The sequence below is a fragment of the Glycine soja genome, chromosome 8, assembly GCF_004193775.1.
Source record: "Glycine soja cultivar W05 chromosome 8, ASM419377v2, whole genome shotgun sequence".
Classification (NCBI taxonomy): domain Eukaryota; kingdom Viridiplantae; phylum Streptophyta; class Magnoliopsida; order Fabales; family Fabaceae; genus Glycine; species Glycine soja.
Window position 1 is genome coordinate 19,547,070 of NC_041009.1, and position 25,837 is coordinate 19,572,906.

Sequence of the window (25,837 nt, forward strand, 5' to 3'; positions counted from 1 at the left end):
CATTCCGTAACCATTCACTCTACAACTTAGAAGACTCGAGTACCACCGACCTCTGTACATCGTGTGTGGGGTGGGAAGATTCTGGCTTCTGGTGGCACTGTTTGGTCTTCCCCGGCGAGAGCTGTTTCACCACCTCAGCGTACGATCGGACTCTTCCACCACTAGCAATCACCTTCGAACCGCCTTGGCTACCTCTACCCTCCACTCGTAAGTTACCATTTCCAGCGTTAGTCTTTTGTTTCTGTGAGGCCTCCTTACTCCTTTGGAACTTGGGCTGGTTAACGAACATTTTCGTCCTTCCGAAGAAGATGCTGTTATCAAGTTTTCGTTCCAGCCTCTCTACATCACGAACATCCTTATACCGAACAAAACCGAATCTCTGCCCTTCTCTGTTTTTGTATTTGGGAATAAAGACCTCCCAAACTTTACCCCATCTTTGGAATGTCTGCCAAAGGTCCTTCTCATTTACCCATGTGGGAAATCTAGAGAAGTAAAACGTTGTAACGTCAGCCTTGTCCCTCCATGAGCCCTTTATGGTGGCTCTGTGTTGGTTTATAGGATGTGGATGTGTCCTATTAAGCAACTTGTTTTTGTTCCGCCCACGGGTTACCTCAACCCATTCTCCATCGTTGACTAAGGCCATGTATTCGTCATCAAGATCCCCAGGTCCCCTCTCTGCGCTTCGCCCTTGGGTGCTATATCTTCCACGTACATAGCTGCAGTTCCTTGCACCTCCTCTTCGCCCTCTCTCTAGGTGTCTCCCTCGGGAGCGTCTTGTGTGTCTCACTGTGTCGATCAAGCGCTCCCTCCCCTGTCTCTCACTCTCTCTCTGGCTTCTCTCACTCTCTCTCTGGCTTCTCTCTCTATCTCTCTGGCTTCTCTCACTCTCTCTCTGTTTGTCTGTGTTTCTCTCGGTTTCTCTCTCTTACTCTCTCTCATCTCTCTACCTTACCTATAATATCATTGTTAATCTTGCCATTGTTAGGCATAGAACACCTTGAAAGAAATTCCTGTCTAAGAGAAACCAATATAATAAAGAACCTCACAAAAATAGGAAATGGTAAATCTATCTAATCCCTTCCCCTTCCTCGGTCATCATCATTGAAAAATACAGCTTCTAACTCTAGTTCATTGAAAAATGAACGGCATGTCCCTTTTATTATCATAAATTCATATCAACATGCATTCATACCATCATAATAAAAATGATCCTCCTTATTTAAAATATCTTCAAATAAGGAGAATATTAATCAAAACAATAAAATTAATCCATCCTTTGTTTAACCTACAAATCCTTCCATCCAAATGATAACCAATAAAAGACCAATAAGGATGGTTTAGTCAAATGAATCGTTGATTGCTTCAGACTGACAGCTATATAATTGTAAGTTTTCAATACCCTTAAACAATATTACTTCTTTGTGGAATAACTCTAGTTCCAAGTCTACAATGCACGAAACTTCTATTAATATCAGTTCTGCACCCACCAAGGCACTACTAACACTAAACATCTCCAACCTTAAAGAACGACAAGATTCTGTGCATGAAATGGACCAAAGAGGCAATAAACCCAACAACATAGAATCACAGAAGGACACAATACGTACCTTAACAACTCAACTCATTCCCAACAAAATTACTTCCCACTTCTCATTAACAAACCACTTTTTTGTGAGACAGAAATAAAGGGTCAGTTTGTTTAAACTTATTTGTTGAAATAAGTGTTTATTTTAATAAAATAAGCAGCTTTATATTTTTTAGTGTGTTTGTCTAAACTCCTTCTACTTAAAAAAAAAGCAATTTTCTGCATATTTTAAGAAGCAAATCTTATCTGCTTAAAAAAGTGCTTATGTAAGAATCACTTATTTTAAAGTTACCTTTTTTAAGTTTAAACAAACTCACCCAAAATAACACATCCTACTTCCTCTTTGTAATACTTGTTCATCCTTATTAACATCTTTACTTTATCAACCATCAAGCATGTACTACTTCCATTTTGTAATGCCTGTTCATACATACTAACATCCTCACCTTATCAACTATTAAGCATGATCAAGCACATTCTGCTTCCTCTTTGAAATGCACATTCATCCTTGCTAACAGCTTTACCTCATCAAGCATACTCTACTTCCTTTTCATAATGGCTGTTCATCTTCATCAGCAAAATTATCATATCAACTACCATCATGAATCACTGTTCATCCTTCACATCAATCAAGAAATGCTACACCCACTTAACTAACTATCAAGCACATTCTATTTCCAATTTATAATGCTTATTCAATTCATAAGCAACATTACCATTTTAACTAGCATCACACCTTATTGTACATACTCCATATAAATCAAGACAAAACTAAAGTCAACAGAATCCCATTATCAACCAAACCAAGTCTGTGGGCAAAGCCTCCTCTTCATAATCCTCGTTCATCCATGCTAGCAAGTAGCTACATTATAATATCAACCACCATCACTGTCACACTTTCTATTTTATGCCCCCAATAGCAATCAATACGAACTAAAGTACACATAGAAATCCCATGTAACCTAAAATCACACAGCACAGGAACATTATAATATCAATCACCTTCACAATCACACTTATATATGTCCCCAAGTATCAATCAAGGTGAATCAACGTGCAAAGGAATCCAAATGTAACCTAAAACCACACTGCACAGTAACACTATAATATCAACCACCGTCACAAACGCTTTTGTATGTCATCAATATCAATCAAGACAAACTAAAGTACACATAGAAATCCCATAGTAACCTAAAATCACACTACACAGAAATTATAATATCAACCACAAATACAACCGCACTTTATGTCTTCACATCTATCAAAACGAACTAAAGTACAAACAGAAACCATACCGTAACCTAAAATCACACTACACAGAGAACCAGGCTCAATTTCCCTTCCCCACCTCACAGTGACTGAAATTCAATTCAGTAGAGAAAGGAACGGAGGCAAACCTCATTAACTTCTTCTGGCAGCAGCGGCGCGGGAAAGAACTGCTTAACCTTGGAGACATCGACGGCGAGGTCAACCCCGCACTGAGGGCAAGCGAAGCGGGGGAGGCCGTGAGGGACGTTGAGGATGGCCTTGCACGAGGCGCAGGGAAGCTGGATCTTAGTGGGATCAATGCCATGCGCCGGTGCTTGCGACGGCTGCGATGGCGGAGCGGATGTCGGAGGAAGCGGTGCTGCCGCCACGTTGGCCACCGCCGCCTTTGGCATGAGCTCCGGTGGAAGCATCTGCGGCATTCGGCAGGTAGGGCACGCGAATTCGGTGAGGCCGGGGGCCACAGTCAGGATCATGCGGCAGCCGGCACACCGAACACGGACGCTGTCGGCCGGCTGAGGACGAGGTGGAGTCGACTGTGGCGGTGGCGGTGGTGCCAGCGGCGGAGGAGGAGATGGTTCTGCCATTTCGGAGGAGAGAGTGTGCGAAAGGTTTTTTTTTTCTTAATGGGGGAAATTGCGTTTGGCGGGCAGAGAGGGTTTTCTTTTCCTTTTCTTTTCTTTCTTTCTTTCTTTCTTTCTTTCTTGTTGTTTTGATTTTAGATGTCGTTGGCGTGGAAGGGAATGAGCCCAAAAGGATTTCTTATTGTCGAAGCTGGGCTCGCAGCTCACTTCTATCGAGTTGGGAAATGAGCAGTGACACCTCACGTGAAAGAATTTGGTATTTAATAACATGAACAAAGACATGAGAGTAGGATAATTTCAAAGTATGATAAGATAAAACTAGTGTGTTTACCTCGTGTAATGCAAGGACTTATCCAAATTTTCACTATCTCAAGGGTTTATTTGGAGTGGTTTTTAATTTTTAGTTTCGATATTTTTAAAAATAATAATCCATTTTTAGTTAAGTTTTAAAAAAATATTCAAACCAGTTTTAAAAATATGAATATTTTTAAATAAATTTACTTTGAAAGTTTCATATGATACTAAAATTAGTTTAAAAATATTTTTTATGTGGTGATGATGACAATGGTGATAGTGGTAATGTCTGCAACAGCGACACCAATAGAGATATTAGTGGTGGTGGTGGAGGTGGTGGTAACAATACAAATAGTGATGGCATTGACAATGTGGTGTTTGGTAGCGATGTTAGTGGTGGTAGCCAATGGTAGCAACATTGGTGGTAGTGTTAGTGACGGTAGTCACAGAGGTAGTATTAGTAATAGTGGCAATAATGTCAATTATGTTGGTGGCAATGGTGGTGTCAGTGATGGTGGTGGTGGCAATAAGTGGTGGTGTGGTGGTGGTGGTGACAATAGTCACAGAGGTAGTATTAGTAGTGGTGGTAATAATGTTAGTTATGTTGGTGGCGATGGTGGTGTCATTGATAGTGGTAGTAGTAATGTTGGTGGTGGTATTGTTGTCGTGGTGACAATGACAATGACGGTAACATTAGTGGTGGTAGTAACAATGACAATGGTAATGGCGATAAAAACCTAATGAAAGAAAAAAAATATATCATCCTTCAATACGTGGTCATCTACCTCGTTAAAAACCTTGCCAAGAAAACCCAATGGGACACAACCATAGCAAAAGGAAAAAGAGTGCAAAACATATTGATTTTCCCTTTCATGCAGACATTTCATCTATAAGATTATGGAATCCAATCTTGTGAGTTGGTTGCTCAAAAGTCTTTCTTGATAATGATTTTGTAAAGAAATCTTCTAAATTCTTACTCGAACAAACTTGTTGAACATTTATATCATCATTCTTTTGGAGATCATGAGTGAAAAAGAACTTTGATAAAATATGATTTGTTCTATCTCATTTATGTATCCTTCTTTAGATTGAGGAATACATGTAACATTATCTTCACATGTGATCGTCGATGTCATTTTTTCGCATGATAAACTAAATTTTTTGCATGACTAGCTGATGTACCTATTTTTGGCTTGTTTCACATATTATCATGGAATTATTGTATCATCTCAAGTAAACTTTTGATATATCATTATGATCCTACTATCATTAGAGTATTTCAATACTAGTTGACTCTATTCTAATACTAATTTGGTATATTAAGGATTAGTGGGAGTATATAACCTTGTGTTATGTCTTGAGGCTTATCAGATTTGTAGTGTCATATTTTTGTGCACATTTAATGATCATATGACATACTCTAAGGATTTTGTTATTCATTCTTGTCCTATTGTGTTGAGATACATAAAATCAATTGTATCTTAGTAAACATGTTTAGCGGATACCAAAGTCATTTTGTTGGAAATTGCACAACTAGTCCTTCGGTATGCAATTATCTTGCATCTCTTTTATCCAAAACTTCACATTTTGTTTGGTAGAAATTTATAAGTGTATTGTAAATTCAATACATCATCAAGTATGATTTTCTATATTGCTAAGGTGCTTGTAATGATAGTATTCCTATCGAGTACAACTTTGCACCATTGAGATACTTATAAATTTATGTTTGGACCAATGATTTAAGTGTGTGCTCATTATTGACATTTTGTGGCCATGTTAATCTAGAGTATTGTTTTATTTGAATTAGGTGTCTATGTCACTCAAGTAAGAAATTAATGGATTTTCTAATTGTCTTCAGGTTTGCATAGACACTTATTTTGTGAACTCATATTAATTGAATGTCAAATATTGTAAGAGTTTTTGTTAATTTAGCTCATATGTAATCACTCGTTATTGAGCTATTGTGAGCTCTTAAATGCATATGAATCATGTTATGACCTTCATAACTTTTCATACTTAAAGTGATATGATGTCCAAAGAAAACATTTTGTGGATTCATTGACCAAAAGGCTTAACTATTAAGCTTTTAAGAATTTTTGATAACTTACATGTTTTTGGTTAAATCTTTTGAAGACATATGTATATAGTAATATTATCTTGGTAACATATCTTTTGTAGCATTTTCATATGTTTGGACCATTCTAGCATATTTGACTATTAAACTATGTTATCCTGTATGTTCTTTTTCTCAAGAGAAGTATGATTATCTTATGCACATGATATGTATCCCTATCAGATATTATTTTGTGTCATTAGAGATTTTAGATTTCTTACACTGTTGTTGATATATGGTTGAAATTGTTGTTTTAATCTTGATGGTTCATATTATTGGTTGGTACTATCCAAGTTGGAGAATGTTAAAATATTTGTTATGGATTAATATCAATCAATAATTAATACATTATTTTTTAGTATTATAATTTGATAATTAAATATATGATAATAATCATATATTGATTACAAATTATTTTACATGAGATTATAACCAAGATTGACCTTGTGATGAGTTGGGTTAATCATGAAGTAAATAGTCCATTGAGATGTCCCTACCTATTGTTAGGGGATTATAAATTTATTATCCCATTAAGTAAATTAAAGTGAGCAGAAATTTATAATAAATTTGGTTAAATTTACTTTATCAACATGAGATTATAACCAGGACTATGTTTAATCATGAAGTCAGTAGTCCATTGAGAGGTCCCTACCTATTGTCTCTTTCCTAGTCAAATTCTCTTAAACAATCTCCTAAAAAGTGAGCAGAAATTCTCTTAAGAGTAATTAAAGGTTTATATCATATAACCACACTCATGAGGATGAATGTGAAATTAGGTATATTTTTTACAATCTATTAGATTTTATCACTATACTCAACATGCTATAATTTGTATCTATGTGTCGTCTTATTGTTTCCTTCAAAAATAATGTCTTCAAATATTTCTTTAAGTTATTTTTCTTGATATTATTTCTACTACATGAACACATTAAATGTTTCTTATCACATCATTATCAATAATTTTCTCCACACAATATCAACCAAACAATTATTGTAAATATTACATGTTTATACTCACAATATAACAAACACAATATATAATATGTGAATATATTTACTCATGGATCGTACATAATATTCTAATAATATTTATCAAATTTAATTATTAAAATCAAAACATATATTATCAAATAAAATATTAATATAACATATTACTTACTTGATTCAAATGCACATATAGAAATACTATAGATAAGACTAATCATGTTAAAATATCACGTATAAATTCAGATAAATTAATATATATAAATTAAGATTTTAATTAACAATAAAATGTTACATTCATCGAGAATGATTTTTCTTTTTTTGCACTATTTTCTCACTTATGGTGAGAAAGAATGAGTATTTTCTACTCTCATTCTTTAAGAATGAAAAATTAACCTTTTTTCATTTTTCTAAACCATTTTCTCACTTCTTGTGAGAAAAAAATTATTGTTTTTTATTCACCTTATTCAACAATGAAAAGTTTTCTCTTTTCACTTTTTGTATTATTTTTTTCAGTCTTAGTTAGAAAGAAATATTTTTTTCACCTTTTGTATTGCTTTCCTACTTCTGGTGAAAAAAAATTATTCAAATTCATTTCTTTGATAAGGTATTTATTACCTTTTACAAAAATACTTTTAGAATTTCTTTATTTAATAGTGTCTTTAAGACACATTACGTGTAAATAAATTTCACATTTACGTGAGAAATCTTACTTTGTAATAAGGAATAAAAAGAATATGACTTTATCTTATGCTAGATCAAATTATAATAAAATTCATATGCATCAACCATTTCGACATTATTTTCTCACTTATGGTGAGAAAAAATACCTTTACTTTCACTTTTGCATTACTTTCACTTTTGCATTACTTTCTTTTGGTGAGAAAATATTCTACTTTTTTCTATGATAGAGTCTTCAAGATTCTCAAATGATCAAATTCACAATTACCTAAATAAAACACAAATATTCTACCAAACACATGGTATGAATAATGAAAATAGAGAAAGGAAAAATATGACATTGCAATATGAATCCCTAAGAACAACTTTCTCCAATCAAATTTTGCAAAAGGCTTTTTCTTGTAAGTTAGAATACCAATTGTGGATGGCTCATGGCAAAAAGACAATTGTGTTGATAATGCATTAAATAAATTATAACTTGAAGTAGAAAGTAGAAAGAAAAGGAAGTAGAGAATAAAAAGAGAATACAAGAGTTTAAATAAAATGATAATTGTGTGTATTAATTTCAAGATGAGTAACTTACTTATAGATACAAAAATAATTACATATTTACAAGAGATAAATAGAAATAAGATAAAGGAAAATTTAAATTACATATTTATCCTAACTTCTACTTTTATATATACAAATAGATTATTCATAACAGTAGCTCTTTTTATCCTTAAAAAATGGAAAAATTCTAAATTATATATTTGTCGTCACTTCTACTTATATATATAGATAGAGAGGGGGGGGGGAGAGAAAAAAGATATATCTTATGAGAGAAAATATCTTACACGAGAATGAGATGATTAAATCTATACTGCATAATCATAAATGGAGGATTGGGATTTAATGTAAAAAAGTCTCATGACTTTTTAAGTAATCATATGATTTTAAATCTTGATCGTTTATGTTTGGTTATATGATCTAGATTTAATCTTTTCACTCTCATATAAAATAATTTTCTTTCATATGATATTCTCTCTCTCTATATATATATATAGATAGATAGATAGATAGATAGATAGATAAGGATTTTGTATAGCTTATTTATTTGTTGTCTCTTTTTTTCAGAAAAAAAATAGTCATTAATTTCTTAGGACTATATTATATATATATATATTTAATTTCTTTTGATTGTGTTGTATATTTTTCTTTATCAAGTTTTATAGTTTCTAATTTCTTGGAATATGATCTTATCTTTATTTTTTTTAAAATCTTTCGATTGACTAAATAAATAAGGACTAATTTAGGGCGGTTCTAAGTTTTTGGTTTTTGGGTTTTATCATTTGAATATGAATTTGTATGAGCATTCACTTTATTTGTATATGACTTCATGTTGGATTCTTTTATAAAAAATGAGTTGGTTGTTGTTTAACTTTCGATTATAAATGCATTTATTCTTTTAAAAAAAAACATGTTGTTAAATTTCTATTGTGAATACTTTTTATTATGAGCACCTTCTAATATATTGTTATTCTAACGATTTGTTACAAAGTCCCAAACAATAGCTCCATGGGCATTTTATGAAGGCTACAATAATGAAATTCCCATAAGAACCTAGTTTGTTGATATAAAAGGAATAAGGTTGGACATAAAATACAAAGGAAGAGAGGGAAATTCAACATAATAGTAATGGATATGAGCTTGAAGAAAGTCAACTACCTCACACATGTTGCAACTTACGAATTTGTCATCAAGTATTCGAGACAACATTTTTAGGGACCACCAAAACAAACTACTTTCTTGGGCGAAGATGAACTCAAGTTGTTATTGAACCTCTTGAGATACTGCATTAAGATCAACCTATTGTTGAACCTATTGGGCATGAAGCTGAAAATGTTATTGAACCTCATGTTGAAGCTAAAGTTGATGATTAATTAATTAGTTTAATCAAACAAAATTTGTTTGCAACTAATCATTAAATCAAAATTATTTGCTAATTTAGATATGTAATTTGCTAAATTACTATTAGTATCAAAATGAGAAAATTAGGGTGTGTTTGGTTTGCATTTTCATTTTCTGTTTTTATTTTCTGAAAATTGTTTTCATTTTCAAAAGATTATAATTCTGAAAACATGTTTGATTTGATTTCTTGTTTTCAGTATTTTTAGATTTGTTTAAAATTGCATTCCTTACCACCACGTTTTCATTTTATCCAAAATGAGATTTCTGGTTTCAACTGAAAACACGGAAAACACTGAAAACGAGATTTTATTATTTCCAGTTTTTGGTTCGTTCGGAAAAATATTTTCACTAAAAATAAAAACAGAAATCCAACCAAACACATTTCCATCACCATTTTCTATTTCCAGTAAAAACGAAAATAGAAAACAATTAAATCAAACACCTCCTTAGTGTTTAATAATTTTAAAATTTACAAGTATAAAAAATATATATTTTAAAAGTATTTAGAATTTTAATTTATTGAGTGCAGTCATTCTAAACTTTTACAAATTTGTGACAGTTAATTTTATCTAAGAAGGAATTAATTGTAGTTTGATTATATATGACTTACACCAAATCTTAAAAGTTTCAACAATGTAACGTCGGGGAGAGAAAGAATCAAGGGATTAAAAGAGTTGAGAGATTAAAATATATAGAAAAAAAATGAACGGGCAATAAAGAATAGTCCACATATGTTCTTTAGAAGCAATTAATCTGTGTTTTGTAACATCCTAAAAATTCAACTATAAGAATTAGAAAATATTACTGTTAGAGATAATAGTAATAATAACTTAGAAAGAAAGTAATTAAATTATTAGAATTATAGTATATTAGAGTTCAAAGAAAAATGAGAAAATTAGGAAAAAGACTCATTTTCTAGTAAAATTTAAAAAAAAAAAAACAAAAGTCAACAAGATCAACCATAGACTACTAGGATCAATGGGAAGAGTTTGGTCTGACTTTGTCAACTCACTAATTGCATATTGGTAAATATGATCGAAACTTATTAAAAAGAGAATTTAATTAATAAAGAGACTTAGTTAGAATTAGAATTAATTGTTTAGAGTGACTAACGTCTAGGATTAAGTGTCATGAAGCTCTAATAGGGAATTTAAGATTTAATAAGGACACTTAACCTAATTAGGCCTTAATCCAAGTGAGATTAAGACCTACTACATAAGGCAACACTAACCTTAGAATGACCTGGGGTGGTGCATCATTTTCAAGAGAGGAAGGGGGGCCAAGTTCTCTTAACTTCATGCTTGCTTTGAAGGCTTAGTTGTGTATTGAAGGAATTTTTGTGAAGCTTAGAGGTAAATCCTTGAGGAAAGCTTTGTAATTTCAGTTGTTCTTTCATTTTTAAGTTAAAATTCTTATTTTATTCTCCCAATGATTAATGGGGCTTAGAGCTTGTGGGGCTTAGAGTTTGTGCCTTGGTAACCACATCATGGTACCAATTAGGAACTTTGCTAGAAATGTTCGTGAAGAGGAGACATCCCTAAATGCAATCCCAGTGAGAAGTGACAACAAGAGATTGTATGTACCTGTAAGTGAGTGGGTGGCCATAGATGGTACCTAAGGTATGTAAGGTGAGGGCCATGAGTCCTTGGGGATAAAAAATGACATCAAGTTGTGATACCTCTACAAGGCTAGGGGACTCATGTAGCCGACTTGGCAATCCCAACAATCACCAAGAACATAACTAGTTATGGTGAAAAGTAGCATGCTTGCAGTACCAGGGCAAGGGTATGCACTCCTCCAATGTCACCCAACAAAATAAATGAAAGATGTAAGACCTCTATGACGACATGTCAATGAGGCAACCAAGCCTGAGTTAGTGCAACAATACATGTAGTCAAGGAATAGAACTACGAGAGTGAATGTGTGTAGTCGAACATTAGGAATGGGTATGTAAATTGTGTGGTGTGTTGTATTGTGGACTTTGGTCCTTTTGCTTGTAGTATGATGGAGTAGTAGATGACTCACCCATACACCTTGTTTTTTTTAGAGGACGATGGTACAAAAGTGGAGACCGACATTTCGCATGTTGATTCGATCACTAGATGGCTAGTGGAGCTGTGATCCTTTGTTTGAGGAAGATCACTTCATGGGCGAGGTTAGATTTAGCATTTCACCTGTGTCAAGGGAGCCACACATTCCACTTTTTTACTTTGACTTACTGTTGGTGTTAACTCAGTACCCGATACTTGACTATATATGTGTTCCAGCTACTCCACCTTCTTCATCTTCTCATTCTCCATCGTCGATGGCCTCTATAGTTGACATTGCTATGATGGTAGAGGAGATGTTTGCTCAGTCTACATTATTAGGGAGTATGTTTCATCAACCCCTGATAGAGAGATTCCTTCATCTGCCTATCCATCGTATAATCCAATCACACATACATGATTTCTCTTGCCCAAACATTTGATTGATTGGACACTTGTTATGGAGGACTACACTGATGATGACAGAGAAGAGGAGGATCTTTCTGAGGATGCGAGTGAAGTGAATGTGTCATTAGGGATCGAGGAAGACCCATCTAAGGATTCTTCTTAGTTCCTTGAGACATGATTTAGTTGGTGATAGGTAATGGTTAGGATTCATCCTTTATGACTAGATTTTACTTTTTGATGTATGCATGGGCAGGTAGTCTAGTACAATTATTTGGATGTAGTACTTTTTATTATCTTTTGGTTAATACTTTTTATTATGATGGTTTGTAATTACCTAAGTTATCCCTCTCAAACGGTTTTACTCTACTACTTTATGTAAATAATATGTCGTCGGTACGTGAGATTACTTATGAATTATCTGACTAGCATTTATTCACGCTAAAGATGTTATCTCTTAATTTTTTTAAAAAAACTAGTAATGTATTTCCAAGCAATTGTTTACTTATCGTTGTAATCTTTATACTTGAGTATGATATTTAATGTTAGACACTAGACAATCCATCACTGGATGACTCATACATCTCTTAATGTTTTGATGAAAACAAAGATATAAATTCATGTTAATCATTTTATTGCATGTAAGTCAACATGTTTGATGACTAGAAGCAACACGAGGTAAGACTTATCCATGAATGGATACCTTGTCTAATGGAAGCAAGAAGTACTCGTCCAGTCCATCCTTTTGAATATGCACATTTACTTGAATACATCTGTTTATGCCATATTATATGGTTCTATTAAAAGGAACATATTTGTGAATGCATCTTATATTTCCTTTTATATGTCTAACGACTATGTTTAGTTATGAATGACAACTATGGAAAGTTCTAATCTAGTATTAGACAAAGACATGCAATATTTGTCTAGATTGGGAAACAAGATCAAAATCAACAACGGTCATATTATTCAATGTTGAAGATCCTCTCCATAACTATGAGCCTCTTAGTATAAAGAGGACATCAAAGACTCAAAGAAAATTGATGAACAAGTATAGAAAAGCAAAAAGTTGTGCATCAAGAAAAGGAAGAATAGAACAAGACCTTTAGAAAGAAACACTAAGCTTAGAAAGTTCATCCTTTGTATTATACAATCCTTTTTTGTGATATTAAGAACTTCATTCTAAGCGTACTCTTTGAGAGTTGAAAGAATTTTTGATTATGAACCAAACATCTATTTGTGAAAGTCAGGAGTAACTTAGTGACTAAATAATAATTGTGTGTCCTTAGATTCAAGGGAAGTCTAAGGGTTGTGTCAGTAGTGGTCTTGAGAATACTTGTAAGCTAGAAGTGACTGAAAAAAATATTTGTTGTAATCAAGTCTAATTAGTAGAATCCTTTACTGGTTGGTAAAGGAGAACTAAACGTAGCTCAGGTTGAGAGAACGGGTATAAAACTATGTATTTTTATTGTTCTTCTCCAGCTTGTCAGAGTATTTTCAAAGTCTATTATTCACACATTCTTGTATACAAGTCTTTCACTGAAAATACGTTTTATAAATATATCATTGGACGATAGTCCACCTGTGCTTAAGAAAACTTGATTGAGTCACTGGACACTGTTTCATTTATTAAATATTTTCCATTAAAAAAAATTCTATATTTTATCTAACACACTATTCAACCCTTTTTCTAGTGTGATTTTTTATATTTGATGTAAAAGAATCATTTAATTTTTTTCCCACATATTTAATTAGAAAAATCATAGTAATTCCTTTATAAAATAAAGGCATTACATGTTTTGTGGCTTGCCTTTGATTGTTATAGTGTGTAGAAGAATGTTAGGGAGAGAAGATGATTGTAAGGAAGAGAAAAAGATGAGTGTAGCTAGGGAATTACATGTTCTATTGACATTGCATGTTCTTTAGAAGAAGACGAACTTAAGGAAAGAAAAAAATGCAGAGCACCTGAACATGTTGAAAGCCATAAATAATGGAATTAGGATAATAGAATTTCTTATCCAGCAATTGATTTGTGTAGTGTTGAAATTATGATTATTTTATTAAAAAAGTAAACTACTCATCTTCAATTCTCATCCTTGTGACTAAATATTTTTTGTCATTTTCTTTGGATGCAAATCAATGTGTTTGGAGTTATTTTTGTTGTCAATGGTATCGTCATGGTGTTGGGCTGAGAGAAGATGAACTTGTGAAAAAGAAAAGGGATACGTAAGAGATGGAGAGAAGAGAGAGATTTTTTTTTTTAATAACATGATAAAGGAGGGAGGAGAGAAATAATTTTTTAAAAGCATATCCTAAAATTACTACAATATCCCTAAAATCAAGCAATTGAAATTAATGAAATGATGGGTTTTTTGTCGTAATATTTTGGTGTAAGCCGGTAACATACTCCAACTAAAAAAGAGGTGTAAGTATGTTAGCAACTTTTTTTCGTATTCAGATTCGTTGGTGAGGTGAGAATGACATTAAAATATTATAAAAATAATAAGTTAATTAGCGAAAATGGATTTTTACAAAATTAGCTGTGAAAAGTTAAACCTATAGATATATTACCAAAAAGTAATTTTATTTTCTTTGATTCCATCATTGTCTGGTACAAATAAATTGACATTCATATAGGGACAATGTAGGAAGAAGGTCAAACACTTATTAACATGGGTAGAGACATATGCAATCATATAAAGGCATACTGCACCCAACTTTTGTTAACTTTCCATGTTTTTTTATGCAACTAATATGACATTCGTCTTGTATACAGTTTAGCGCGCCCAACCTATCTTGACAGGTTCTTGCTTCAATCACTTTCAATGGCCCTTCATTTTCTATCCCATACACACATAAATACAAAGTATTCAGTGCTAACCATAAATCTCAAACTCAAAATCTGATGTAAAAGCAAAAAGAATTTAAAAATTGACAATCTTAAATTTATGACTAGCTTCAAGGAGAGTAAAACATACCAATCCCAACGGAAAGAACAAGCAGAACAATCAAAATGATAGTAATGGCCTTCATCTTAATTTGACTCTAGAATAATGTCCTCTTTTCTTCAATTCAATAGTGTCTAATGGGTTGATATAAAGCTATACGTAACATATATATATATATATATATATATATATATATATATATAAGCATTAAATACTATTTATATTAATTTTGACAAGCATTTAATGCTCTTTAAATATTTATATTAATTATACATGGTTGATAAGCATTTAATGCTCTTTTAATATTTATAATAATTTTTAATATATTTAGTGTTTTGATTTTCCATTACTTCTTTATTTTGTCGTTATTTTATCTTCATTAAACATCTTTTATATTATATGAATATTTTTAAATTCAAGAAAAGTTTAAAATATAAATATAATTTTTTTAGTTAACAACAATAAATAGGCTTTTGGGACGTAGTTTAATAAATTCAATTCATACTTCTCTTTCAAATGTTATGGATCTAAAATTCAATTCATACATGTTAATTTTTTTCTATATATATACAAGTGTAAAGGAAAATATTAAAAAAAAGGATTGAATTGTGATTTAAAAATTTCACAAGTCTTTTTGACAAAGAAAGCTATCGTTTAATAATGTTTAAAACAAGAAGACAAGGATTCCAGAAATAGATAGAGCCAGATAATACTTAACAAATTTCTAAACACTTTTAAAGATAAAATAAAATTTTAATCCGTTGTGAGTTAACAATAGATAAGAAAAATAAATCAAACACAAAGAAATTTTATATTGATTTGTCTATACTACTCAGACCACATTCAATTTTTGACAACCCATTAATTGTTCACTAACTTCATAAAGTTATAAGTATTATTCAGTGTCACTTTTGATTCTTACAACAAAGCTTATGCACAAGCTATTACAACCCAAGTATTATTTGACTACCAAGCCACTTTTGATTCTAACAAATCAATAGATTTGTTGATGTTTGTTTGCAAACAGACTAACATTATCGTCTTATAGACAAATATACAAATTAAACACTTAGTCTTTTTCTCTAAGGATTTTCAAGGTGTTTTGAGAGTTTTAAAACTTGAAAATTTACAAAAGGAAATCTTGAAGAAGAGAGGGAAAATACATTTCAACATTCACCTTGTAAGTTCATAACTTCAACTCTTCAAAGTTTCTTGTATTTATAGTAAATCTTTAGAAAGTATTTGTTGTCTCTAATGGTCCAAAATTTGTTTGATCTTACATCTAAAAAAGGTGTACATTAGTGAAGCTGATAAACTACTCTGCTTATCTTCCTTGAGCTACACTCCAATAATGGTAAAAGCCACTTTAAGGAAGAGAAGGTTTGATCACCACAGGCATTGCGTCTTTTGAGAGAACACAAAGGTTGTAAATCCAAAAAATAATTTTTTAATTTCTATTGTGGTAAAAAATTGCCACAAATTTTGTAGCCAAATTGCTAAAAAATAGTTACAAGGGACTAAAAATAGAATCTCACGAATTTGAACAACTAATGTGCAAATGTTTTCCTTAAAAATACAAATTTTAACTTAGGAGACTAAAAAAGACAAACTAAAAGTTTGACGAACCAAAAACATGATGATGATAATGTGAGTTTTGCGGCTTCCTAGCCACATCACTAAAAGCACCATGTCTTTGTAAAGGAAAAGCTATATAAATGTGGGAGTTAAATGGTTTAAAGCATAAATTTCATTGACTAGTTGGAGATCATATAGGGATGACAATGTACATGGTCTAGGTTGGATACTATAATACATGTTCCCATATCTTTGTTTGAAAAAATATCCATACCCAGCCCCAACCATACTCACACATCTACTAATTTTAGTCCACACTCATATTTTGTAGATACCTATATATCTATATGTGCACCTACATTAAGTTCATAGGTGTGAAAAAAATCCTAAGGAAAAAAAAATGTGTGTGCCCTGTGGCAATAAAAATGCATCAAGTCATTACCTGAAACAACTGTTACATGAATGGTGGATCATTGTGAAATGGAAAATTTAAAGTTGAAAGACATTATGCAGTAAAAAGAAAAGGTTGAAAGACAATGGGAGAATGAAGGAGAAAAATCAAGCTTATGGATGGAAAAAGTAACGGCCACATACTCACATATTTGAGATCTAAGATAAAGGAAAGTGAAATTTATTGGTAAATGAAAACTTTGGTCTTTGAATGTGTAAAACAATGATAATTTTGTTTTTAAAACAACGAAAATTTGATTTAGTCCCTGATTTGTAAAAAGTGCAACCAATATGATATCATACAACTTAATAAAAAAAAATTTCCCTAAACTTTACAACTTAATGTAAAATTGGTTCTTGAACATTACAGATTAATAACAAATGGATTCCTAAACTTTACATTCAAGAAGGGTTCTCATATTTTAATAAAAGACAAGTGTTTTTCTACTTATATGAATGATGTTTTTTATGCTAGTGCACCTATGAGTAATGAACTCTATGTTCTAGATCTCGAAATGCCTGTCTTTAACATAAATGTGGAAATAGGTTGAACCAAATGGTTTGAATCCTATATACCTTTGGCATTGTTGTTTAAGCCGTATAGGTGAGAGGCATATCTCCAAGCTTCATAAAGATGGACTCTTGGAATTGTTTGATTATGAATCTTTCGAGGTGTGTGAATCTTGTCTATTGAGAAAGATGACTAAAATAGCATTCAATGATCAAGGTGAAAGGGCTAGTGATCTTTTGGAACTAATACATAATGATGTATATGGACTCTGAATCAACCTGCTAGAGATGGCTTCTCTTATTTTGTCACATTTACTGATGACTTCAGTAGATATGGATTTGTGTATCTTTTGAAAAAAAAATAAAAAAATAATTGAAAAGTTCAAGAACAAGGTAAAGAACCAACTAGGCAAAAGTATTAAGGCCATAGATCAAATTGTGGTGGTGAATACTTAAGCCATGAGTTTGACGACTATCTAAGAGAGTGTGGAATTATATCCCAACTTACTCCACTCAGAACACCGTAATTGAACAATTTGTCTGAGAGGAGAAATCAAACCCGATTGGACATAGTACGATCATGAAGGATCAATCATTACACATTCTTTTTACGGATATGGGGTTGCCATGTTTATGTGGGCAAGGCGAAAAGACACCATATAAGATATGGGCAAGGCAAAAGCTAAGCATGTCCTTTTTATGGATATGGGGTTGTCATGTTTATGTGAAACATATGATTTCAAATAAACTAGAACCCCTATTGAACAAATGTCTTTTTGTGGGATACCCTAAGGAAACTAAAGGATACTATTTCTACAACACCTTTGAGGACAAAATGTTTGTTACTAGGACTAGAGTGTTCCTTGAGAAGGAATATATCTCCAATGGAACCAGAGGAAGGAATGTAGATATTGGAGAAATCCAAGTGACACAGAGCACTGATCCACCTGCAATGGAACAAAAATCGATGCCAGAAATGGTTGTGGTTCCTCTTTCTATTCAAGTAGCACAAAAATTGTTGTGGAAGCAATGCTTTCCAAGATTATTTTAATGATGCCAAAGACTCAATTCAAGAATCAAGAGTCAAGCAAGTTTCAAGAATCAAAGAGTCGTTCAATCAAAGCAAGTTTCAAGAATCAAAGAGTCGTTCAATCAAGATTCAAGATTAAAGTAAAGAATCAAGAGAAGACTCAATTAAGATAAGTATTAAAAAAGTTTTTCAAAATATTGAATAACACAATTTTGTTCAAAAGAATTTTTCAAAGAAAAATCTTTTACCAAGAGTTTTACTCTCTGGTAATCGATTACCAGAAGGCAGTAATCGATTACCAGTAGCCAACATTCTTTTCAAACTGATTTACAAAGCTGTAATCGATTACCATAATCATTTAATCGATTACTAATGTTTTAAAACGTTAGATTTCAAATTTCAAGAGTCACAATTTGTGATAAAATATTTTCAAATCGTTTCAAACTTGTGTAATCGATTACACAATACTTGTAATCGATTACCAGTGTTTCTAAATATTTTGATTTTCAAATTTAAACATGAAGAGTCACATCTGTTGATGTGTAATCGATTGTGTAATCGATTACCAGTGACTTATTTTGAAAAATAAATTATCAAAAGTCACAATTCTTAAAGTGACTTATTTCTGAAGATTTTTTCAAAAGTCACAACTTTTAAAGTGACTAGTTTTCAAAAGAGTCACAACTTTTAAAAGTGATTAGTTTTGAAGAAATTGTCAAGAGTCATAAACTTTTAACTTGAGTCATCAAATGACTATAAATATGTGACCATGGCACGAATTTCAAAAGATGCATAACAAAATTCTTTCATTCATTCATTCATTCATTCATTCATCTTTTTAAGAGTTTTTATTCAATACTTTCTTTGTCAAGAAAAGTTCATTGGCCAAAAATTCTTCTTTTTCTTTCCTTCTCCCTCTTGCCAAAAGAATTCAAAGAACTAACCGTCTGAGAATTCTTTTGATTCTTTCCTCCTCCCTCTATACAAAAAAATTTCAAAGGACTAACCACCTGAGATATCTTTTGCTTCACCTTACAAAGATTTCAAAGGACTAACTGCCTGAGATATCTTTGTCTTAACACATTGGAGCGTACATCCTTTGTGGTACATGTAGAGCGTACATCTACTTGGGTTGTAATACTGAGTACAAGAGAGGGTACATCTCTTGTGGATCAGTTCAAGTGGAGTATACATCCACTTGGTGTTTCAAAGAAAACAAAGGAGGGTACATCCTTTGTGGATTTTTGCTTGTAAAGGATTTTACAAGGTTATTGGAAATCTCAAGAACCGGTGGTTGCTTGGGGACTGGATGTAGGCACAGGTTGTTGCCAAACCAGTATAAAAACTTGTGTTTCTTTTCTTCTTCTCTACACTCTTTACTTTTCCGTTGTGCACTTTTTATTTTTGCTTTACTTTTGTCTAAGTTATTGTTTCTGTTCTTTATTTTCTCATAACTTAGTAGTAAAGCCTAAATGAATCTAGTGACATTAAGAAGGAAAAATTTTAATTAGTCAAGACACGTTCATAATTAATTCAACCCCTCCTTCTTAATTATTCTAAGGCCATTTTTTCCAACAATTGTGTTGGTCAAATAGGTCACTTCACCAACCTGAGAGGTATAGGATTTTGCTCACCTAGGCAGGTGATGTGGTTCTCATGAATTAGGATGAGCCTATGACTTACCAAGATGCCATCATTGGACCTGAATATGAGAAGTGGCTTGAGGCTATGGAATCTGAGATGGAATCCATGTACACTAACCAGATTTGAACCTTGGTTGATCCACCCGAAGGGGTAAAACCCATAGGGTATAAGTGGGTCTTTAAGAATAAGACTGACATGGATGGAAAGGTGAATACCTTTAAGGAACGACTAGTGGCGAAATGTTTCAAGAAAATTTTCAAGATTCTTACAAGTCAAGAGACAAATAGTCTCTTGATTACAACAATGCTTTTTAGAAAGTACAAAAGATTTTCTCTCTTTTTAGAGATGATGATACAAGTTGAACATCTTAGAAGAATACTCAATTGATAAGCTAGTGTTTGGCCAATGATTTATTTTTGAGAGAATATGTCACTTAGGTTCTAATGAAAAACTCAGAAGATTTTCGTAGACAAGTCACATATTTATAGGCCTTTGGTGGCTTTTCAAAAACTTTTGAAGAGATGTAACTTTTCAGGATATTTTTCAAAAATTCTCTCATTGGTAATCGATTACAATTTCTTGGTAATGGATTATACAATTATATTTTGAAGGGTCATTGACTTTTCAAAATTAACTTCTGAAGTTTCGCCACTGGTAATCGATTACATACAAACTAAAATATCTAGAAGTTGAGAAGTAAAAACAGTCAAGTAAAAAGCGTTGGGTCGTTCTACTGAATTTACTTTGATGTTGCTAAATATTTTTCTCTATTTAACATTATTTTAGTGTTCTTATGCTGAAAACTTATCCAACCCAAGATCCCTCGAGTGAATGGGTATAACTCTATTTAAACCTCGTCCTTGGTCCCTCAACAAACTTAGTTTAAACGAGTTGCATTAAGATTACAACATAATAAAAATTAAATCACTACACTCTATTCCTAGACATATAGTTTTCTAGCTTACTCTATCGAGTTCTAAGGTTTTAAAGCATTTTCCAATGCTAAAAATCCTACCTATACAGACGAATGGGTGATCAAGCCATAAGCATGTAAAAATAAGCATAGATAGAAGCAATGAACACATAAAAAAACATTAAATATATAGTAAAAGAGTATTACATCAAAGGTTTAGCAAAACTCCCCAACAAGAGATTTAGCCTTCCATTACAAGGAATGAACTATCAGCACAAATGATAGATTTTGGGGGAATAAAAAGGCTACAAACGGTTGAGAATGTCTCCTTCAACCTCTAGAACCCCAAACTCACTCCTCTAACCTAAACTCTCTTGGAGGCTTATTTTTGTCGCTCTAACTTCTTCTCTTGCTCTGTTTTTCCAACTATTCTTTTTGTTTTACGCCAACTTCAGTGTTTTAAAGGCTTCTTGACGTTTTAGATTCTAAAGGCTCGCTTAGCGAGATAGGCTCGCTAAGCACGAGTTAGTGAAATTTGGCTTAGCGAGTTGGGCGCACTGAGCGCAAGAAGAGACAAATGACTCGCTGGGCGAGCTTGCGACACACTAGGCGAGCACATATCTAATTGATCCTCTTCTAGGGTTTCCCATCACGCTAAGCGAGCTGAGTGCCTCGCTTAGCAGATGTCACTTGCTATGCGCATATGGCTCGCTTAGAGAGACACCAGCTGCTAGACCTTCTCTTCTTTTGGCCTGAAACTAAAGTGGATTTAATATTAATTCACAAAATGGGAGTATCTATTGAGTAAAATCAAACTAAACATGAAAATATGTACAATTCCTACAAAAGGAACCATAAATTGGAGGAAAGATGCTAATTTCATGAAACTATTCAATACAAAAGTTAGTCGTAAATAACGACTAACAATGATCATTAGGTTTATCAACTAATTCCTAGACTTGATTTCTTTCAAATTGATTCAACTCTTCTTGCATAGCAATAATCCAATGTTCATCAATTAGGACTTCATTTGGTTTTTTAGGTTCAATTAAAGAAGCAAAAACCATATTATTGCATGCATCTTTGAGAGAGTGTCGAGTTGTTACCCCTTTTGAGATTTCACCGATGCTATTATCAAGAAGGTGATATCTTGAAGTTCTCCACTCTCTTGGAAGATCTCTATTTGTTTTAGTTTCATTAATTTGAGATTCTTCATCATTTCCATCTCATTTGCCTATGTGCCCTTTTTTCATGAATGTGCATGTCTTCTAAAGAATCTGTAATATCATCAAGTGTTTCCTTCCTTGGCCTTATAGGGTTAGTCTCATCAAAAGCAACATGAATAGATTCTTCAACAATCATAGTTCTTTTTTTATAAATTCTAAAAGCTTTACTATTAGAGGAATAGCCAAGAAATATACCTTCATATGATTTTGCATCAAACTTACCTAAGTTTTTTTTCCCATTGTTTAACACAAAACACTTGCATAAAAAAACATGAAGATGATAAATGTTTAGTTTTCTTCCTTTGTACAATTCATACGGTGTTTTCTTTAAGATAGGTCTAATTAAAGCTCTATTCATTATATAGCATGCAGTATTAACAGCTTCAACCCAAAAATATTTAGGAAGATTTGTATCATTAAGCAAAGTTTTGGCCATTTCTTCTAAAGATCTATTTTTCCTCTCAACTACTCCATTTTGTTGAGGGGTTCTAGGTGCAGAAAAATTATGTTCAATGTCATTTTCATCACAAAATAATTCAAAATCTTTATTTTCAAATTCTCCTTCAGGATCACTCCTAATGGATGCAATGTTAAGGTTTTTCTTGTTTTGAACGATTTTAGCAAGTTTCTTAAAAGCATGAAAAGCATCTATTTTATGAGTAAGAAATAATGTCCATGTGAATCTTGAATAATCATCAAATATAACAAGGGCATAATAATTTCCACCAAAACTCTTGGTTTTAGAAGGACCAAAAAGATCCATGTGCAAAAGTTGTAAGGGTTGAGTGGTAGAAATAACATTTTTTTTATTTGAAAGAGACCCTTACTTGTTTTCCTTTTTGACATGCATCACATAATCTATCTTTTTCAAATCTGAGTTTTGGTAACCCAATTACTAAATCTTTAGAAATTAATTCATTTAAATGTTCCATATTTATATGAGGAATTCTCCAATGCCATAACCATGAATCATTATCTTTGCTTAAAAAGCATTGAGCATGATTTGATGTTTTATCTAAATTTATCATGTATATATTATTAGTTCTATATCCTATATGTTTTATATTCTTGTCATGTTTATTTTCAATAAAACAATTGTGAGAATCAAATGATACTAGAAAGTCTTTATCACATAATTGCTAACACTTAGTAAACTATGCTTGAGACCATCAACAAGTAAAACATTTTCAATGGAGGTAGATGAATTCGTACCTATTTTTTTTACTTCAAGAATTTTACCTTTGTTGTTGTCACTATAAATCACATGTCCACTATTCTTGGGAGAAATATAAGTAAACTTTGATGCATCTCTCGTCATGTGTTTAGAGCATCTGCTATCAATGTACCAACTTCTCTTGAAAGAATCTTTCATTCATATAATCATATTTTTGACTTAGGTATCCAAATTTTCTTGGATCCTTCAATGTTAGTTTTGATTAAAGATCTTTTTGGAACCCATATCATTTTAATATTATTACTATTTTTCCTAAAATAGCATGTTGATGCACTATGTCTTTTCTTACCACAATAAAAACATGTCAAGAAAGGAGAACTATTCTATTGAATAGATGCAAAGAAGTTTTTATACATTTTTTTGTTGTTTTTCAGGTCTATATCCTAATTCAGTCTTATCAAACACACATCTTTTCTTTCATAGTATAATATCTAAATTATTTTTGCCAAGAGTAAATTTGGCAAGAGAACATTTTAGATCTTTGATTTCTTCTTTAAATTTGTTACAACATTTATATGAGTTAGATGCTTTATCACTATCTTGTATCAATTTTATGGTAGAAGATTGATTTGTATCAATTAGTTTTAAAGTTATGACTTTAGTTTTAAGATTTTCTAATTCTTCATTTAATTTCAAAACTTCCTTTTCTAAATTTGAAATACTTTTCTTAGAAAATGAAACTAGTTTGGCAAGATTGAATGATTCGTTATGCAAGTCATTGAATGCATCTTAAAGTTCATCAAAGGAGATAGATAAGTTATTGTTAGAAGATGTTACTTCTTCTTCACTTTCATAATTTTTTGCCATGAGATTCAGATTCACGACTTCATTTTCTGAATCACTTGATGAATAAATATTGTTATCTTCCCAAGTGATGTAAGTTTTCTTTCCTTTCTTGTCTTTGAAGGTTTTCTTGTTAGATTTTTCTATTCTTCTTTTGAAATTAGGACAATCAACTCGTAAATGTCCAAGTTGATTACATTCATAGCACTTTGGAACATAAGAGGAATCTTCTCCTTTCTTCTTTGGATTAAAGTTTATTCTTCTTTGATTTCCTTTGTTTCTTAGAAACTTATTGAATCTTTTTACGAAGAGACTAAAATCATCTTCTTCTTCTATTTCATTCAAATCCTCTTTGTCACTTTCTTCCTAAATACAAGATGATGCTTTAAGTGCAATTCCTTTCTTTTTCTTGTCATTTTATTCATGTTGATTTAGTCTCATAAGTTCCATTTCATGTTCTTGAAGCTTTCCAAAAATAGTTGCAAGAGACATGTTGGCGAGATCCCTTGATTTTTCAATTGCAGTTACCTATGGTTGTCATTGCTTGCTTAAACATCTCAATACTTTGTTAATGAGATCATCATTAGGAAATATATTTCCTAATGATACAAGATGATTAACTATATGTCTAAATATATTTTGCATATCTTGTATGGTCTCATTTTAATTCATTATGAAAAGTTCATATTCATGTGTGAGGGTGTTTATTCTAGATCTCTTTATATTAGTTGTGCCTTCATGAGTTACTTGTAATGTATCCCACATTTCTTTTGCATTCTTACAATTTGAGACTCTAAAGTATTCATCCATGCCTAGTGCAGAAGTAATTTTATTTTTGGCCTTTAAGTTATATTGCACCATTCTTTTTTCCTCTTCATCCCATTGTCCCATAGGTTTTTTTATAGTTGCATTTCCTACTACAATTTTAGGGATGAAGGGACCAATTTCAATGGCTTCCCAGATGTTTAAATCTATAGCCTCTATGAAAATTTGCATACAGATTTTTCAGTAATGATAACCCACACCATTAAAGATAGGAGGCCTATTAATGGAGTTTCCTTTAGGAAATAGAAAATTTGATGAGGTCATAACTATTCTTTAAGTTTTTAAACTTTATACAAGAATTCCACTCTGAAACCACTTGTTGGAAAAGTGGTATCAATAACTTAAGAGAGGGGGGGTGAATTAAGTTTAAAAATTTTCCTGATTAATCAAGTTCTAATTCCCCTTTTAAAACTATATGTTCAAAATATTGAAGATAAAGACGAATATGCAAAGTATTTCAACAATATTCTTCAAGTACACAAGATAAAATTATACGAGATAAAATAACCAAGATAAAGAAGAAAGAAATGCAAACTCATTTTATCCTGGTTTGGTCAGTTTCCATGCCTACGTCCATTCCTCAAGCAACCCACTTGAGATTTTCTACTAACTTTGTAAAACTCTTTACCACTTTTGAACAACCTTGGGATTCCTCTTCCTTGTGTTCAGGATTCTTACAAGTCAAGAGACAAACAGTCTCTTGATTACAACAATGCTTTTTAAAAAGTACAAAAGATTTTGTCTCTCTTTTAGAGATGATGATACAAGTTAATGATCTTAGAAGAATACTCAATTGATTAGCAAGTGTTT

At 32.1% G+C, this 25,837-nt stretch overlaps 2 protein-coding genes and 1 long non-coding RNA gene across 3 annotated transcripts in view; 1 reads left to right on the plus strand and 2 right to left on the minus strand.

Moving 5' to 3' along the window:
- LOC114422612 (protein FORGETTER 1-like) overlaps nucleotides 1-3,678 on the minus strand; it is a 74,586-nt gene extending 70,908 nt beyond the window's left edge. Inside the window, exon 1 of the mRNA XM_028389059.1 lies at nucleotides 2,983-3,678. Within this exon, the coding sequence (XP_028244860.1) occupies nucleotides 2,983-3,438 (456 nt within the window). The 5' untranslated portion in view covers nucleotides 3,439-3,678. The remainder of the gene's footprint in view (nucleotides 1-2,982) is intronic.
- Nucleotides 3,679-3,999: 321 nt separating this feature from the next.
- LOC114423992 (putative glycine-rich cell wall structural protein 1) lies at nucleotides 4,000-4,470 on the plus strand. Its single transcript, XM_028390880.1, has one exon. The coding sequence runs from the start codon at nucleotides 4,000-4,002 to the stop codon at nucleotides 4,468-4,470; it is 471 nt and encodes a 156-aa protein (XP_028246681.1).
- Nucleotides 4,471-14,454: 9,984 nt separating this feature from the next.
- LOC114421716 lies at nucleotides 14,455-15,001 on the minus strand. Its single transcript, XR_003668569.1, has 2 exons — nucleotides 14,868-15,001; nucleotides 14,455-14,729 (listed from the first exon to the last, which is right to left on the minus strand). It is a non-coding gene; the product is annotated as an uncharacterized LOC114421716 (long non-coding RNA).
- Between the last annotated feature and the right edge of the window lie 10,836 nt (nucleotides 15,002-25,837).

What these genes read in the sequence shown, in the direction of transcription:
- LOC114423992 (XM_028390880.1), top strand. Translation starts at nt 4,000, where the DNA reads ATGGTGATAGTGGTAATGTCTGCAACAGCGACACCAATAGAGATATTA.